Here is a 17,356-nt window from a genome sequence, read left to right as displayed (position 1 = left end):
GTCTTAAATCAGCCGTATGATGTCTATGATGTAAATCATTAAACTGATCCAGAGTCGGTGAGCCGACGAAACTTCGGTTGCTTGTGCGCATGCGTCGTAATGTGCCTCCCACAGGAAAGATGGCGCCGGAGAAGTCTGTGCGGCTCTGTGCAGGTACTTACCAAACTCTCATGTACTATGCCCTCGCTAGTTACATTTCACCCGTCCTGAATAATATATATACATGCTCTGTCCATTCATTTTGAAATAATGTTTCTTTTTATACTGTTAGTTCGTAAACAAGTAGAAATGTATCTTGCTGGTACCTTGTCTGCCCGGCTTACCGGCTAAATGGTTAAATAGGTCTATATGGGGTGTTTTCTCTGTCCTTAAAAATGCTGATGGCGCGTCTGTCTGGATGCTGACAGCGCTGTTGCTGAGTTTATCTACGGCCTTCGCCCACGTCGAAGACCTGGATGACACGTAAGCGATGCTGAGATTTGAGGGACGCGCCGGGCTGCAGCAGATGTGCCGGTCAGGGTGTCAGTGTATCGGGGTGCGGGGTGCGGGGTGCTGCCGCCTCACACGCTGGGCTCCTTCAGCCTTGTACTCTGCTAGTCTTCTAGGTCCAAAAAGCCTCGCTGACTGAGATAAATCAATATAAGTAGTATATAATAATAGGTGTGAAGACCTTGGTTCAAATAATGTTATGTTCAGTATATTTGCTTGACGGTAAGACGTGTTTTTGCAAATAATGTGGGCACCCACCTGATCTGCACTGTATAACTGGCACAGTGTGAGTTCTGTGTATGTACAGTTTGCTTAATCTCTCTGTTTAGCATTTGTTTGTGTACCCTGTGCATCCTGATTTACATCAGGCGTGCTGTAAGCATGCATTTTAAAGAAGTTGTGGAAAGCCCATCCATACTGTACTTTAATCTAGTCTATCAAATATAATTTGCATTTGGCTTTCGACAGACATAGCCTGCTAAATCTTGCCACATGCTAGTTATTACTTATTACGTGTTATCTCAATTGCATTTGCACAGAATTTTAGTGTAACTTGTGTTTTTTATATCCTGCAGGTTTAAGGACAATAGAGCAGATGACATCTGGTTGGTGAAAGTAAGTGTTGGCACTCGCATAAACTAGCAGAATCAGAATGTGTGCCCTGTTGGCCAGGTGGGCAGCTCACCCCGACTCCAGCTGCACCCGCTGTTCGCCAGGCATGGCGCCGCTGTACTGCAGTGACGTGTGTTGCATTCTATATGCCCTGGTGTGGCTCACAAGCACTGACCTGTGTGTTGCAGTTCTATGCGCCCTGGTGTGGCTACTGCAGGAAACTGGAGCCAGTGTGGCATGAAATCGGGGCAGAGCTGAAGAGCTCAGGCTCGTCGATCAATGTGGGGAAGATGGACGCCACAGCGTATTCCAGTGAGTTTCCTGCCTGAGGTCCCTCAGCTTCAAGCTTCCATATGTATTGTATTCAGGTTCAGTTTTAATCCCATGCAGCATTATCCAGCTCAATTACAGATTATGTTTATATGTCGATCAGTCAGGTGTTAAGTCTTCTTCTTGTGCTGTATTTTGCTCTGTTTTCCCAGTCGTGTATTAATAGTGATACCAATAAATTGCTGATTCGCAAACAATGTCTACGTTCTTTCAGGTGTCGCCTCAGAGTTTGGAGTGCGTGGGTACCCTACGATTAAACTGTGAGTGTAAATCGCACTTCAGTGTAACAATGCTACTGTATGTTGTCTTTTAATTAGTTATTCTTTTCAGCTTACTGTGGTGTGTTACTGTAATGGGGGTGCTGGTGGTCAGTGATTTCAAGCCAGCAAAAGATGCTGGATAGCCTGTAAGCCCTTTGAAATGGAAAATTTTGCATTTTGTTCATTATGGCTCCTGTGGCAGGCCTTTCATTCTGTCTGTCAATTGCAGTCCTCGGTCTCACTTTGTGTTGTATTGGTTGTATCTTACCTTCCAACAACAATTCAAAGTGCGTTGAGAGACTGTCTAATAGGAATCATGGATAGTGGTGTAAATTTAGCTGTAAGAAGGATCCAGCTCAGTCTGTGAGGTTTAATAATAATGTTCCTTATTCCGTATGATAGGACCTGAGTTGTTCTTCATTCCACTGTGATTCCTCTGCTGTTTCTGCCATCTAAAGGCCATACCGCCATTCAGGGCAGAAGGCATGAAGCCTTTGTTAGAATCAGCATTTCCGTCACCCATTTGCATTCTTATAGAAATGTTGTTTTCACTCCACAATCTTCAGATTGCTAATGAAGCAACGAGCGCCCAGCCGCACGGAGGTGAGGTGAAGGAAGCGGCTTTTTAGTGTTTTATTCGCCTTGACCTCAGTCTCTGCTTAGAGTTTGTTCCCTTGGCGCCAGTCGGGTGGAAAGCATTGAATGCTCACGGGCGTGTCTTCCTCTTCCTGGTGCTTTTTCTCCCAGAAGTCCCTGCTCTGTAATGGCCGCTCTTCCTTCCTCAGGTTGAAGGGCGATCTTGCTTACAACTACAAGGGTCCCAGGACCAAGGATGACATCATCGAGTTTGCAAACAGAGTAGCTGGGTAAGATGTCTTTATATGCAGATGGATTCGCTCATTTGTCAGTCGCTTGGTTATGTGATAATTGATAAGGCGGGGTTAACAGACCCACGGGGACCGTGATGGGGATCAGTAACGTACTGCAGCAGAATGATGCGTGTTGTTGTCAGGTTTGATTTACATAATGAGAACCTTCGAATTTAATTCATAAAATGTAAAAGATATATGTGTGTTTACTCAGGAAAAAATAACCCAATTTAACATTAGAACATATGCAAATTAATAGTAATACAATAAAAACAAACAAAAAAATGTATCTGGTTCTTCAGAAAGTTGTTTATACCTTGTAGATGGACACCGCTTCAGTTCCCAAACCTCTCCTCAGGGGCACCCCTGCCATTCCATATATTTGTTAAATTTCACCACCAGCTCTATTAGCAATATGAGGTATGCTAGTGGTTGAGTCATCCAATACACCCATGATTTTTTTTTACTTTAGGAGAGGTTTTCAGATGGTTAAGCTATCGCACTCTGACGGACGTAATATAGTTTTACACCAGCATGAAGATCATTTGAACATTTTCTTTGCCTAAGACTTTTTTGCATTGTATTGTAGATGAATAATATGGTGTCGATGGCTTGTAAAGTGGTGTTTTTTTTACCTTCCCCCATGCTAACACTTATTCCGCTCCCTGTGTGATGCTTCATGCTACCTCAGTTATTTTTATTATTTTTTTTTTTTTTGCTGAACTGGACCATTAATCCTGTGCCTTCTATCTAAGGACCTTTGGGATCGGTGCATGGGGCAAATGTAATTGAGTTGTCCACTAGGTGGTGCTGTGCACCTGCGCAGCTTGTGAGGAGTTTGTCTGTTCTCATGTGTTGTAGTGTGTGCATGCATGCGTGTGTTTGCTGACTCCGCTCTGGTGTGTTCTGATTCTTACATTGCGGTCTTGTTCAGTATTGCACTGCTGCCTATCCCTCCCCATGACCCCTCCACTCCTGCAATTGTACCGCAAAGAATTTTGCTGTGTTCCCTGAACATGGGCCAATGAAACTCAAAACCCTTTATTTTCTCTCCCTCTCCAGGCCCGTGGTGAGGTCCCTTCCCAGCAGGCAGATGTTCGAGCACATCCTGGACCGCCATGGCGTGGTCTTTGTTTATATCGGCGGGGAATCTACTCTAAAGGTGCAGTTCTAATGCCATGAGATTCTGTTAACACATGCAGGAGAAATCACTCCTGTTGGGTGAATAATGGCCAGCAGGTGGCATGCTGGTTAACAACATGGACTCTTAACATGGAAGTTGGCAGTTCTAGGAATGATCCTTAATTGGTTCATTAGTCAAGATGTTAACATAGTGGATTTGCACAGGTCTCTGTTTCTGTACAGTATGTACAGTCATGCGCCACATAACGATGTTTTGCTAAATGACAAACCGCATATACGATGGTGGTCCCTTAAGATTATACTGTAATGGAAATAAAAATTCCTATGGGCCCGTGACATGGCTGAGGTCATGTTGTAGTGCAACACAATACTTGTGTGTTTGTGGCAAGGGTGTTGTAAACAAATTTACTGTGCTGTCAGTTGTGTAATATGATATGTGTCCATATGCAGTACGTAATACTTGATGATAACAAATATCTAGTTTATTATTTACTATACTGTACTTTTATCTATTTTTAGTGTACTCTTTATATTTATAAAAAAAGTTTTCTGTAAAACAGTGCCGTGTTACATGTAGTGTGCAATTACACTTTATGATGTTTGCATAATGATGAAATGGCCTAATGCTGCATTTCTCAAAACATTTCCCCGTCGTTACGTGATACATGGCTGTATTGAAAAGGTGAACAGGGCTTCATACAATGTCCTTTCCCAGGAGAAGTACATCGAGGTGGCCTCAGAGCTCATTGTCTACACTTACTTCTTCTCTGCGCTGGAGGACGCTGTTCCCCCTGTGAGTCCCTCCTGGTCACTGTGAAGCTGTTGCCCGCATTTTTTGTCCAGCAGAAGCGACTGATCAGAGGCTACTTTCAGGATTCTGTTGCTCCAGAGTTATTAGTGATTTGGCAAATCGGCTCTTTTGTTAGTGGATCCTCCTGGTGCTGGAATCTCTTACCTGCACTGACCTGCCTGCTCTCCACTGAGGTTCCCGGGAGGAAAGGTGCTATATCCCACTGTTAGGACCCTGGCCAGGCTCCACATGCCCGGCTTGATGGGTTGGATGTGCCGTCTGTTCTTGTATAATATGGCAGACTGTGAATGGACTGAACCTCTTTCATACTCTAAGTCCACTGTGCCAGTCCATTAGTGTCCTGCCGAATAGCCATTAATAATGAAATAATGATTAGATGAATAATAAAGTAATGATTATTTATTAATGAATAGTTATCAGTAATAATTGTCATTGTAATTGTGCAGGATGAATAAAGATTAATTATCATTGAAGAGTTATTAATCGCCATTGTGCAGGTTGGGTACTCAGTTATTCCGAAATAGTTTTTATTAATAACTGTCTTCACAGTTGTGCTGGCTGGGTAGCAATGAATTATTGATGAACAGTTGATTATAAATAAACATCAACACTATGGTGCTTGGTGGATAATGATTCGTTAATAACTTTTAAGGCTGTCGCGTGCCTCACAGCGAAAATGATGAAATGATGACAGATTTGTTTTTTCCCTTGGGTGCTTTTTAGACTGTCACTCTTCAAGAACTCCCTTCTGTCTCAGTGTTTAAGGACGGAACCTACTTCCTGTATGATGGTGAGTCTCGGACCATGTTTACTCTGTATCATTACCCACAATGCAGCACAGCCGGTATACACAAGGATTATGTCTACTGTTGCCACAGAACGGTAAACATCCAAAAGTAAATAGGATTCATTGGCTTGTTGAAAGACATTAATGTGGTCCCTATTTATTTTAGCCTGAATGTAGATGGAGAACTGCTTGCTACTGACACAGAAGGTCACTAACTCCCCTTTATCTTTTTTAGTAATACAGTTCCTACTACACTTGTTTCCACTGACATACATTTTGAAGGCACAGAGAAATACATATTTTTTTGCTGCAAAAAAATACCGGCCGTTTTCTGGAGGACTCGCTTTGGTTTATTACTAGGACTGTCATGATATCAGATTTTCACTATACAATTACTGTGGCCAAAATAATTCACGGTATTGATCACGGTATCTATAGAAAATGAGCACAAAATAATTATAATAATGCTACCAGTCAAATTCATCTTTAAATCTGTTTATTGTGTGTGTTGTCTCTTTTTTTAGCAAATGAATTACACTCAAAATATCAGTTGTAAGGTGGATAGTCTAACTATAATTGTATAAAAGCATACGAAAGAACAATTCCACTACTTGAGACCCCTATGATGAAAAGCTAACCAAGCGATGTCCATTTTTTATCTGATCCCACTGATTTGGAGTGAAATAAATATGGCTGCAAGAAATGCGAAATGCACAAAGCTTCATATTTCAGTTCACAGTGAAGCAAAGCTATAAGGATACTAGAATACCATGTCGCTGGATAGCAGCAATTTAACCTGATGGAAATGTATTTGTTGATGCAAAAACTAGAAATTGACGACCAGAGTGAACACTAAAAATGACAAGTAAAAAAAAAAAAGACTCTCATTAACACCACATCACTAAACAACAAAGCAACCATTGTATTTTGCTGTAAATATAAACAAAATGGTTTACTGTGAAATGGTAGGATTTATAGTATGTTTTGCTTATCTAAGTTTTAAAGATTTTAAAAAGGGACACACTCAGAAATCCACTTCTTAGCTGATAAATTGGATTAAATTACCTTCTGGGCCATTGAACGCATCTAATAGGATAAGTCTGTCTTTCAGTTTGATGTAACTAACAAGTGTTGACAGAAAATAATGCATTGTTATGTGTTTAAGTAATAGTGCATTATTGTTGTGTGTGTGACATCATTCAAAGTCAATGTGCTCTGCTTCCCGATATAACGGTGGTCACAGTTGGTGTTTATGAGCTCCGGCACCTCAGTGTTTACAGATGAAGCATTACTGGAAACCAGTGTCAAGCAGCAGCCCCACCACACGCTATGTTGGGAGTGTGAATCAGATAGTTGCTGGCACAGGATTATTTACGATATTATTGACACAATATAGGTATTTCATGTTTTAAATATCACAGTTACTATCTAACAGGATATCGTGACACTCCTGTTTGTAACTTACAGTGTGCAAATTGGCTCCCTTGCACGTCTTTTTCACATCCTGCCCCCGCCATTCTTGCCGTGTTTAGTGGCACAGTGTCGCCGCCCTGTTAGCTATATGAGGCCATGCACGTCATTCTCCCCGCGGCCCACATTCCTGCCCCCCAGCCTGTGTGTGTCTGGTTCTGAGTGTCCAGGACTGTTGGTGCTAGGTTGTACTCTTCCTTGCTATATGTATTTGTGATCGTGTCATTTGGGCATTTTCTGCAGAGAGTCTGTGTCCTGTCTCTTGGGATATAGGGGGATCAGAAAGGGTCCCCCCCCAGGGAGGCTCGCTGGGGCTCGGGGCTCCTGCAGCGGGTCAGCGTCAGTGTGTTCTCCTCCATGGCCTGCTGGAGGCTGGCGCTGTGCTGTAGCTGTGCTGGAAGCCGATACTGGAAGAGCAGAGCATCCAGGCAGAGTGCCACCACGAATGGGCTCCAGTAGTGGGCGTTGGAGAGGCGGCAGGAGCGATGCAGAACCCGCAGGACGAAGCGCAGACCGCCGCCTCCCTCACACGGCAGCGTGTCTGTCTGCTGCACCTCTCCGTTGTGGAAGAACACCTTGCGCAGCCAGAACGCCAGCAGTACGGGGTCATCGCAGCGGATCTCCACCACGAACATGGCGCTGTCCGGCGACTCCTCCAGCACGCTGATGTGCAGTGTGTCCGCGTCCCTGGGAGCTGCCATCGCGGCCAGAATGGCCCGGGAGAAAGCGAAGGAAGATGGGCTGATTGATGGAGAGATGGAAGGGAGAGGCGGTAGCGATTGAAGGGGAGTGACAGTGAGCCGACGTGGCCGTCACACCTCGGGGTTACGCTGAATGCTGCCTCCTGAACCAGTCAAATAATGGCGTATGTTCAGGAAGTGGCAGGTTTTCAGAAAGGTGTGCAGGTGTCCTGCGGACGAGGCCTGGCCCATCAGCCGTGGGTCAGCAACATATACGGCAGTGAATCCACGACTCATGCAGAGCTGTTCCCACCGCACGTTCACTACTGTTTTCTCTGCCCTGGAGGACTAAGTCCTGTCATAAAAACAAACAAGCCTCCACGCACGGAGATTGCCTCTGGCTTCATGAGCTGTTTGTCGTCACGCTTGTGATGAGCGATGGTGTAGCCTTCCAAAACCCACAGATTTTGCTTCTGCCTGACTGAAATTAGTGTAGCCTTCTAGATGGTTCTCTTAGGCATCTCACCAGTTTTAGTTTAATCCCCGGGAGACGTGAGCCTGGGGTGTAGCTGGGGTATAACACCACAGCCCTCCTGTATCGCTCTTCTACTTACTCGGCATACGCGGTGACATTGGCCAGTGAGTCGTGACGCTGCCACCCAGTCCTGCCGTTGGTTCTACGCGGTTGAACGAGAGCTGTCCCACAGATTCACATCAGTCAGATGTTTCTCTCGATCCTCTGGAGAGCGTGCTCTGCTGAGTCACCGGCGTGGGTCTCCTCTTCCGAGTGGAGTTGCAGCTCTCAGCCAAGGCTGGACCCACACTTGTCCCAGTGGGAATGTCCGAGTGCTCACCAAGAGCCACGTTTGAGCGGCTCCAGGTATGCGACGGTGTCTGAACTGCTGAGGGCGGTTTGGCAGCTTAGGGAGCAACGTGATCCATAAAACCTGTGGAGGGGGTGGCGGCCAGTCCTGGCTCCGCCCCCACGGCCACATCAATGGCTCTGCTTTGCTTGCACTGTAAGGAGAGACACTGCCCTTCAAAGTGCCTATGCTGTTAATTCTGTTTGACTTGCGTGTGGTGAGAGTAATAATCTGAGTGGTGCTGCTCAGAGTGATCTGCACTCGTATCTAGAAGGTTATGGGTTTGAATCCCATGGTCGGCTGAGTAAACATATTACCACCGGAGCCTTTAGCTTAAGCCCCAGGTACACTGGATATTGGCTAACAGCCACCTCACTCCTCTCTCTTCCAGCAGGACGATCAGACAGTTTAGCTGAACCATAGAGGCTCATAAACCGTATTGCCGGATGTGTCACCTGAACCATTCAGGATAATATCTTGGTCATAGACACCACAGTAGAGCCACCTGGGACTTAAGCCAGTATTTCACTCCTATACTACCTGCTGACGTATGAGCTTTGATATTGATGCAAAGCTGGGATTTGAACCCAGCATCTTCTGTTCGCTAGATTAGTGCGTTAACTGCTGCCGAGCTCAATGTATATTTAAAGTGACTCTCCTGTCCCCTTCCAGCGTACCAGCACGGTGAGCTCTCCTCCTGGGTGAATAAAGAGCGTTTCCGCGGTTACCTGGACATCGACGCCTTCACCTTGTACGAGCTGGCGGAGACGGGTGCGTGAGTCACGGGGTGGGAGAGTGTTCAGTCCTTGGCCGCCTTCCCCTGTCTTCATAGTAATATTTTTTTGTATATTCAAAACATGTATATATTTGGCCTTATGTGCGTCACATAGCTGACTGCGAAACAGAGCCGCCTTTGTGCAGAAGAGGAGGCGGCTTTAAATGGGCTCAGCCCTGACAGACCATCAGCTGTCGCTCTTGCCGCGGTAGCTGTCCTGCCTGACCCCTAGATTCCCTGCTTTTCTGTTTTTTTCTGCTCTTTAATATGGGCTTGTAATGTAAAGCTTGACTGGGTTGTGGAGGATTCGGGTAAAAAAAAATAAAGCATGTCAGAAGCTGCTTTTAGGACTGACCTGCCCCCCAAGGAACATGCTCCCCAGCTCCAAGCTCTCTTCTGATTGGCCTGGATTTTCCCACTGCAGCCGTGTTATTGGTTCATTGAACCTTAACCGTGTGTCGGTTTGACTTTGTAGTGGGAGGAGGCTGTGACCTGACATGTGGTGCCTTTACATGCCATGCAGGGTCGTGTTCTCACTGTCCTGCTCACCTGCACATGAACACATATCGCAGAGGAAAGTAAGAAATGGGTTTAACACTGGTCAGACTTGCGGTGGATATAAAGAGTTTACACACCCCTTGTTAAAATGCCAGGTTTCAGTGATGTAAAAAAACGAGATGACGATAAATCATTTCATATTTTTTTCCACCTTTAATGTGACCTAACAGCAGTACAATTGAATTAAAAAACAAATCTGTTAGGAGAAAATATTATAAATAAAAAAGTACAATAAGCTAGTTGCATAAGTTTGCACACCCTTAAACTAATACTTTGTTGAAGCACCTGATTTATCATGGTCTCATATTACATAACAAAAACCTGGTATTTTAACCATGGTATTTTAGCAGGGGTGTGTAGACTTTTTATATTTGCTATAGGATTCTTTTGTGTTCTTACTTTCTCCCTCTAGGGGGCAGACTGCACTTTCACAGTTCTCCTACACTGGTTGTATGCATGCGTAGTGCTGCTATGACCTGTGCCTGTACTCGGTGGCAGTATCCTGATAAATGGTGCCGCTTGTCATCTCTTATAAACTGCTTGTTTTCCTTCCTACTCTGATAGGAAAATTGGTGGCAATAGCAGTTGTGGATGAGAAGGTCCCCACAGAGGAGGGTGCCAGGTAAAAGGCAGATTTTTATACCCTCAGCATTCAGATAAAGGCAAAAAGCAACTTTGAAGAATGTCAGATTTAAATGTTTTACTTCCTCTCCAGGATCAAAATGCTAATGCAAAGAGTGGCAACGGAATACAGAGATCAATTTAGCAGGTAAGATTTGAATATGAAAGTACTGAAGTCTGTAGCTGTTCAGGTATTAGTATAGCTTACATATATAAACAAAGGCCCAGAGCTCCCCCAGTTCATCCCAGACGCATTCCAACTCGTCTCGGTCGCTTGGACGCTTTATGGCTTGTCCCAGCCGCCAGGACGCATTTCGACTCATCCTGGTTGCTATTCTTTGTGTGGTTACAGAGCCGATGAGTGACATTGTAAGTAGAGCAGGAGCATTGGACCGTCAGGAGAGCAGGCGGGACGTAGTGATTCACCTGCTCCCCGCAGCCCTCAGTGGGGTTTTGCCGGCTTGTGGTGCTCAGAGTTCACAGAGGGTGGTACAGATTGTGCGAATGTGTATATGCTGGTGTGGTTAATCCTCAGAAATGCTCTTCTCACAGAGACTTCCAGTTTGGCCACATGGATGGGAACGACTACATCAATGGCCTCATAATGAGGTGAGTACAGGGCCTGCTTGTCACACTGCTGTGGTCAGACTGTCACTTTTAGGAAAATGAAACCTTCTGCTGGACTTCTCACTGTTTTAATGCTTTATTCACATGATGTACAGGATCAGCTAGCAGGATGAGACTGGGGCGGCAGCAGCAGGCAGGCAGGAATAGGATCAACAGGCAGCATCAGGATCAGCAGGCTGAGTCACCTGGCAGGGACAGGAGCGGCAGGCAGGCAGGATCAGCAGACTGGAGCAGCAACTGACAGGGGCCAGATCAGCAGGCAAGAGCAGCAACAGGCAGGATCAGCTGGCAGGGGCAGAAGCAGCAGGCAAGCAGGGTCAGGATCAGCAGGCCGAAGTGGCAGCCAACAGGGGCAAGATCAGCAGGCAGGAGCAAGCAGGCAGGATCTGGATCAGACAGGAACAACAGGCAGGATCAGGACCGGCAGCAAAAGGCAAGAGTAGCAAGCAGATAAGAGTAGGATCATCATCTAGGATCAGGAGGCAGGATTAGGATCAGCTGGAACGAACAGCTAGCAGTAGCAGGATCAGCTAGTAGGATGAGGCAGGCAAGAGCAGCAGCAGGAAGGATCAGTTGGCAGGAGCAGCAGGCTGGAGCAGGATCAGCATAACGTGTAAAACGCATGATGGGGATGGGGGTGTTCTGTCTGCCCTTCAGTGAGGTGCCAGTGCCGTCCATCATTGTGCTGAACACGTCCAACGATCAGTACTTCCTTCCTCTGGAGCAAGTGGAGAGCCACGAGCAGATGGTGCAGTTCATTAACAGCGTGCTGGACGGGACAGCCCAGGTGTGAGATTACATGCTCTTTGAATGAATGGGCATGTCCATCCAGAGCTAATTTTCTAGCAACTGCCCTTCCTTTAACTATGTAAATCTGATAACCAAACACGTGATGGAGAATATTTCCTGGGAACTGACTCTTGAGTCTTAGAAGGTTACTTGATCGGTGTTGCCAGTCAGGGACGATTGAGACCGAGATAAGATTAAACAAATATTTGGCATTAACTTCCATGCAGTCGTCACAGTCCGTTTGGAAGATGCTTGCTTTCTAATCCAGTGTGTTCACGGTGTTTGTCTTATGTCATCAGGCTCAAGGTGGAGACAGTATTTTTCAGCGGGTTAAGAGAGTGTTCTATGATGCCAGGTCCACTGTGATGGTGAGTGAAGCTCACGGGCAAGACATGTTATAATGTGGTTTCCTGCGGAGCTGCTTGAGAAGGATCTCTGTGCTTCAGCCTTGGACTTTGGCAGCCACATGGCACGTGTAGCGCTCAGGTCATGCTCTGATAGATTTGGTGGCTCAGCCGATGCCTGTCTGCTCGCTCTGCCCGCAGTCGGTGTTCCGCAGCTCGCCCCTGCTGGGCTGCTTCCTCTTTGGGCTGCCCCTGGGCATAATCAGCCTCATGTGCTACGGGATCTGCACCGCCGAGGCAGACGACGACAGCGAAGACTTGGACCTACTGAGGAGGGAGGAGGAGGAAGAGGAGGAGGAAGAGCAGAGGCAGAGGGCGGAGCAGCAGGAGGAGGAGGAGCAGAGGCTGAGAGTGGAGGAGGAGGAGCAGAGGCAGAGAGTGGAGGGGGGAGAGGACGACAAGGAAGAGGAGGATGAGGAGGAGGAAGAGGAGGAGGAGGAAAAAAGTGCCATGGACAAGAAGGTGGATTAACATTGAGAGCAGCTCGGCCTCCGGGTGGAGGTGCCTCTGATTCTGTGGTGTAGTACTTGAAAATATATCAGTCTTCTCTTCATTTATGAACGTTTCCTAATTCCCATAATTCCCTGCCCCATCCTTCCCATAACTGCGTCCCTCACTGGTCTTTTATTTTCCCTGTCAGGCAATAGTACTGAGCACTTCTGAATGGTAAGAATAGAGCACATAGAGATGGAGGGAGAAGCACAGCTGGAGCCCGGGGAGGCGTGGCCCCCGGCATAGTAGGGGTCCCACATGGCCCCCGGCATAGTACGGGCCCCGCATGGCCCCCAGTGCTGTATGGAGCCGGTCAGCGCTCTCCTGCACACGGGGGGCCAGCAATGGGCACTATTACTCCCTCACCCCACGAGTCATGGCCCCCCATAGACATTGGACCCCCCCCCCTACTGTATCTCCTCCCTGGCAGGGAGGCGTTTACATCACTGCTGGTTTGTGTGCAGATCTTCATCTTTATTATTCCTGATTTTTGCTGGTCGGCCCTGAGAGTATTTGTTTTGCTGCCACAATAAAAGTTACATACACTACAACACGTCACTGTTACATTTTAGGTGATGGCTTGGGCTTGGGGTACAGGTTATCATGGGTGGCTTTGTGTTTTTTTTTTCCCCATTTTTTTTTTCGTCATGGTCGTGTCTCCCTCAGCAGTATTAAGCAGAAACCTTTGACCCGTTCACTTATCGGAATGCAGCGCTTAGTGGACGGACGGCTCGCTGCCCTCATTATGCACTGGATGGGAAGATAATTCCAGCTGATTGTTCTGATCTGTTCAGGAATAGACAGGTGCTTCTCCGAGACTTCGGCTTTGTCTGCCAATCTGCTCTGTTCTGCCGTACATCAGGTCGTTCCCGAAGGTCCGTGCTTCATGTGCTTCAAGCTATATCTACCATATTCTTATAGGGTGACCTTATGTTTCACATATTATGTGTATCATTCATGAAAGTGGTAGAGTAAGTGTGGTGGTCTCTGGGGGGTAGGGGATTCCCACAAGTAGGGGATTCCCACACTCTGCAAGTTCTACAGAAATTCACCTGAAAACCCCAGTGGGGTAGTTTGATTTATTGATTTCTTTAAGAGTTCAGGTTGGACAGAGACAAAGCACATCTGGGATCCTTAAGCCCTGTGGTTTCACACACTATTAGCAGATCCACACAAAAACTCACTCCATCAACCACAGTTGCGACATCAGCATCGATAGCATTGATTTGCTTTGTGTCAAACTTTGGATGGTAACCCATGGAGATGAAGACCAAAAATAAATTTCTTTTGAACAGATGAAATGTATGTGTCAGTTTTATACAGTTTTCCTGCAACCCAGTGGTCCCAGAATGCATTGCGGTTGTCATGGCTTCCGTTGAAAAAACTTTCTTTGGCGAAACTAAGTAAATACCTTTGATTAAGTGAAAGTATGTTCATGAATGTGCAGTTTTATGGACAGAATGATGTTAATACAAGAATAATATAGACACCAATATATACAGTAAACTGGTGAAATTTGCAGATGACACCAAGGTGGGTGGTGTAGCAGATACTGAACTAGCGGCTCAGCAGCTACAGCGGGATCTTAATTTAATTAGTGACTGGGCTGACACCTGGCAGATGAAATTTAACATAGACAAATGTAAGGTACTCCATGTAGGGAGCAGAAATATAAAGTACAGGTATTTTATGGGACCTACTGAAATAAAGGTAGCTGATTATGAGAAAGACCTTGGTGTGTATGTTGATGCTTCCATGTCTCATTCTCGCCAGTGTGGGGAAGCAATAAAAAAGGCCAATAGGATGTTGGGGTACATCTCCAGGTGTGTGGAGTTTAAGTCAAGGGAGGTAATGCTAAGATTATACAATTCCTTGGTGAGACCTCACCTAGAATATTGTGTACAGGTTTGGTCACCATATCTTAAAAAGGACATAGCGGCCTTAGAAAAGGTGCAGCGTAGGGCCACAAGAATGATTCCTGGTCTTAGAGGAATGTCATACGAGGAAAGGTTATTTGAGCTAAATCTGTTCAGCCTCAAGCAAAGGAGACTGAGGGGGGACATGATCCAGGTCTATAAGATTCTAACAGGTTTGGATGCTGTTCAACCGAATAGTTACTTCAGCATTAGTTCAAATACAAGAACTCGTGGCCATAGGTGGAAATTAGCGGGAGAACATTTCAAACTGGATTTAAGGAAGCACTTCTTTACACAGCGTGTAGTCAGAGTATGGAATAGTCTTCCTGATAACGTAGTGCAAGCTGAATCCTTGGGTTCCTTTAAATCAGAGCTAGATAAGATTTTAACAACTCTGAGCTATTAGTTAAGTTCTCCCCAAGCGAGCTCGATGGGCCGAATGGCCTCCTCTCGTTTGTATAGTTCTTATGTTCTTATGTTCTAACTTTATATTGTAAAAAATAAATAAATGGATTTCTTCATAGAAATCTTTTGGGGATTTCACGAACGAGCTTACATCCATTAAAGGTTATTTTTGTTTCTTGAACATGAAAGTGTCCCCAACAGAGAGCACTATGACTAATTTCAGCATCTCAACTAAATTATAGTCGGTCACTTTTTGCTTTACAGGTATTGAGAGTAACTCAGGATTCTGTCAAATCATGTTCTTTCTAAATATGGTGACCCCCCCCCCCCTCCAGAATTTAGACCCATGATGGGTGGGGTTATCAATACTGTCAGTCACCTTCCCTTTGTATGAGGCTGCAGTGAGCAGTGTATGCTAATCCGTACAGGCACTGTTGGATGAATAACACGGGTCGACACACGGAGTGAAGTGGCACAAGGTGACTTAAATAGTGTGTTTTCCCCAGGAAGACCACACACACAGGTGCTGCTCTCGACTGTTTTTAGAGGACAAGCCGGTTATTTTAAAACAGCTTGTGCAGGTGACCAGACGAATCTCATGGAGCTGTTATGGGAGCTTAGAGTCGTGTTAAAGTTCCCCACAATCCAAATGCATCTGCAGATAATTGCTACACCAGTAGAGAGAGGTGTAAGCTGCAGGTACAGACCCGTTTGTGTGAGTGAGAGAGAGAGAAGAGCCTTTTTTAGGCCCTATATACTATAGAACCAGATTTGTGCCAATATTATCAAGCAAAACTTTTTTGACATCAAGCAAAACTGAAGCAAAAGTGTCATCTCAAAAATAAAATTTATAACTTGCAAACACGATTGGTCTTTTGATAATGTTCCTTTGTTTACGCTGCCAGCTTCCTCGCTTGCGCTGTCTGACTGCGGTTGCGCTCCCTGACTTTTTGTTTACAATTCTGACACAAACTTCTCGCGTGGGTGGGTTTTTTCAGGGACGCGTCCCCATTGGTTTATAAGTTTTTGACTGACAGGTCAGTGCACAGACATTTTTAATTAACAGCGGGACTGGACATTCACTTCCCACTAATTTATACCAGATCCGACACGATTAACAAAGTGTAAGTGTTGATGTTGTTTGTGATACACATACATTTTATTGTGCTAAATTAGAGGTAAAGTTAAGCTTGGATATGTAATTTAGCTTTTACCTAATTATAATTAACATTTGCTAACTTGCTAACATTAATTAGGTATAAGGACTGCTAGTTAAGTAGACTTAGTTATACTGTGTGTGTGTGTGTGTGTGTGTAGGGCTGGGCGATATGGCAAAGTATTTTATTATGATAATTTTTCCATATCAAACGGTATCAATAATTATCCCTATATAATTCAAGTTATTTCTTTACTTCAGTGCTCTATTTTTGATAAAAAATTTTGATAGATTGAGATAATAGATTGAGAACCTCAAAAACGGCGACAAATTGGACTGCAATTTTAATAATTTTATATTAATAATTTTAATTGCACGAAAATAAACTGACTCCTACTGTTCATCTCTGTATAGATATGTAAGTGCATATATATTCAAGTACACTTGAATTCATGTAAAAGCACTGTACTCTCGATCCTTAACAGGAAATAAAAGTGGAAAATATGGTTAACGTTACCCACATAGCAAGATGAGTCTGAACCGGTTCTGGGCCAAATGTTGTTCAAAAATTGCCGCAGATCCGTAAACTAGATCTGGCCCAGTGTCTTTTTGCACAACGGACCAATACTGGTCTGAATCCACTTTCTGGATTTGAAACAGAGACCACATGTGGGCCAGAGTTACACTGAATGTTACCAAATCTGGCCCGTATCGGCACCAGAGTCAAAAGTTAAATTCAGAGCAGCTTCCAGTGGCAGCAGTGAGTAGTTCTGTGGGCTAAGCCTCTAAGATCCAAAAGTTGTTGGTTTGAGCCCCGGCCTCAGCAGAGAACACTGCACATTAGGTGGCCCTGCACTGTGACTTCCAAGCTGTAAACACAGCTACAATGTTTCTCTTACACCTTCCCCATACCTTAGAAGTCAGAAAACATGCAGCACCCTGCAGAGGTGGGGGTTAAAGGCCTTGCTTAAGGGCCCACAATTTCTGAACAACATTTGGTCCAGACACGGTCCAGACTCGTCCTTCAGATTCTTAGCTTTTCAGCTGTGCATCTGATAAGTGAGTGATCATACATATAAGGTCAGGTAAATGCACGTCGGATCTGCAGAGTGCATACAGACCAGCTGTAATCGTTTAGAACTCTGGACAGATTCTGGTGCAGACTCTCCTGCCCCAGTGTCACTGGCATCCAGATTTAAGGAGATGCAGGCGGATCTGGCCCAGAATAAGTTGCTATGTGGGTAGCTAACGTTAATTAGGTAAAAGCTAAATTACATAGCAAAGCTTAACTTCATTTCT

General features: G+C 45.2%; 1 protein-coding gene across 5 annotated transcripts; it reads left to right on the top strand.

Moving 5' to 3' along the window:
* The first annotated feature begins 74 nt into the window (after positions 1–74).
* Positions 75–13,881, top strand: LOC111834078 (protein disulfide-isomerase TMX3-like). 5 transcript variants are annotated; one of them, XM_023792983.2, is made up of 16 exons: positions 75–153; positions 408–462; positions 1,065–1,104; positions 1,290–1,413; positions 1,646–1,691; positions 2,477–2,557; positions 3,623–3,722; positions 4,419–4,496; positions 5,238–5,304; positions 8,987–9,085; positions 10,212–10,269; positions 10,363–10,416; positions 10,821–10,877; positions 11,553–11,682; positions 11,984–12,052; positions 12,230–13,881. In XM_023792983.2, the coding sequence occupies exons 1-16, from the start codon at positions 90–92 to the stop codon at positions 12,557–12,559; spliced, it is 1,452 nt and encodes a 483-aa protein (XP_023648751.2). In that variant the 5' UTR covers positions 75–89; the 3' UTR covers positions 12,560–13,881. The 5 variants fall into 5 exon arrangements, with proteins under 5 accessions (XP_023648751.2, XP_072567421.1, XP_023648749.2 ...); XM_023792981.2 differs by having other exon boundaries at positions 105–153; positions 381–462; XM_023792984.2 differs by having other exon boundaries at positions 121–153; positions 343–462.
* Positions 13,882–17,356: the final 3,475 nt, after the last annotated feature.

Source organism: Paramormyrops kingsleyae, chromosome 4 (assembly GCF_048594095.1).
Source record: "Paramormyrops kingsleyae isolate MSU_618 chromosome 4, PKINGS_0.4, whole genome shotgun sequence".
Lineage (NCBI taxonomy): Eukaryota > Metazoa > Chordata > Actinopteri > Osteoglossiformes > Mormyridae > Paramormyrops > Paramormyrops kingsleyae.
This window is presented reverse-complemented; position numbering and strand designations above follow the sequence as displayed.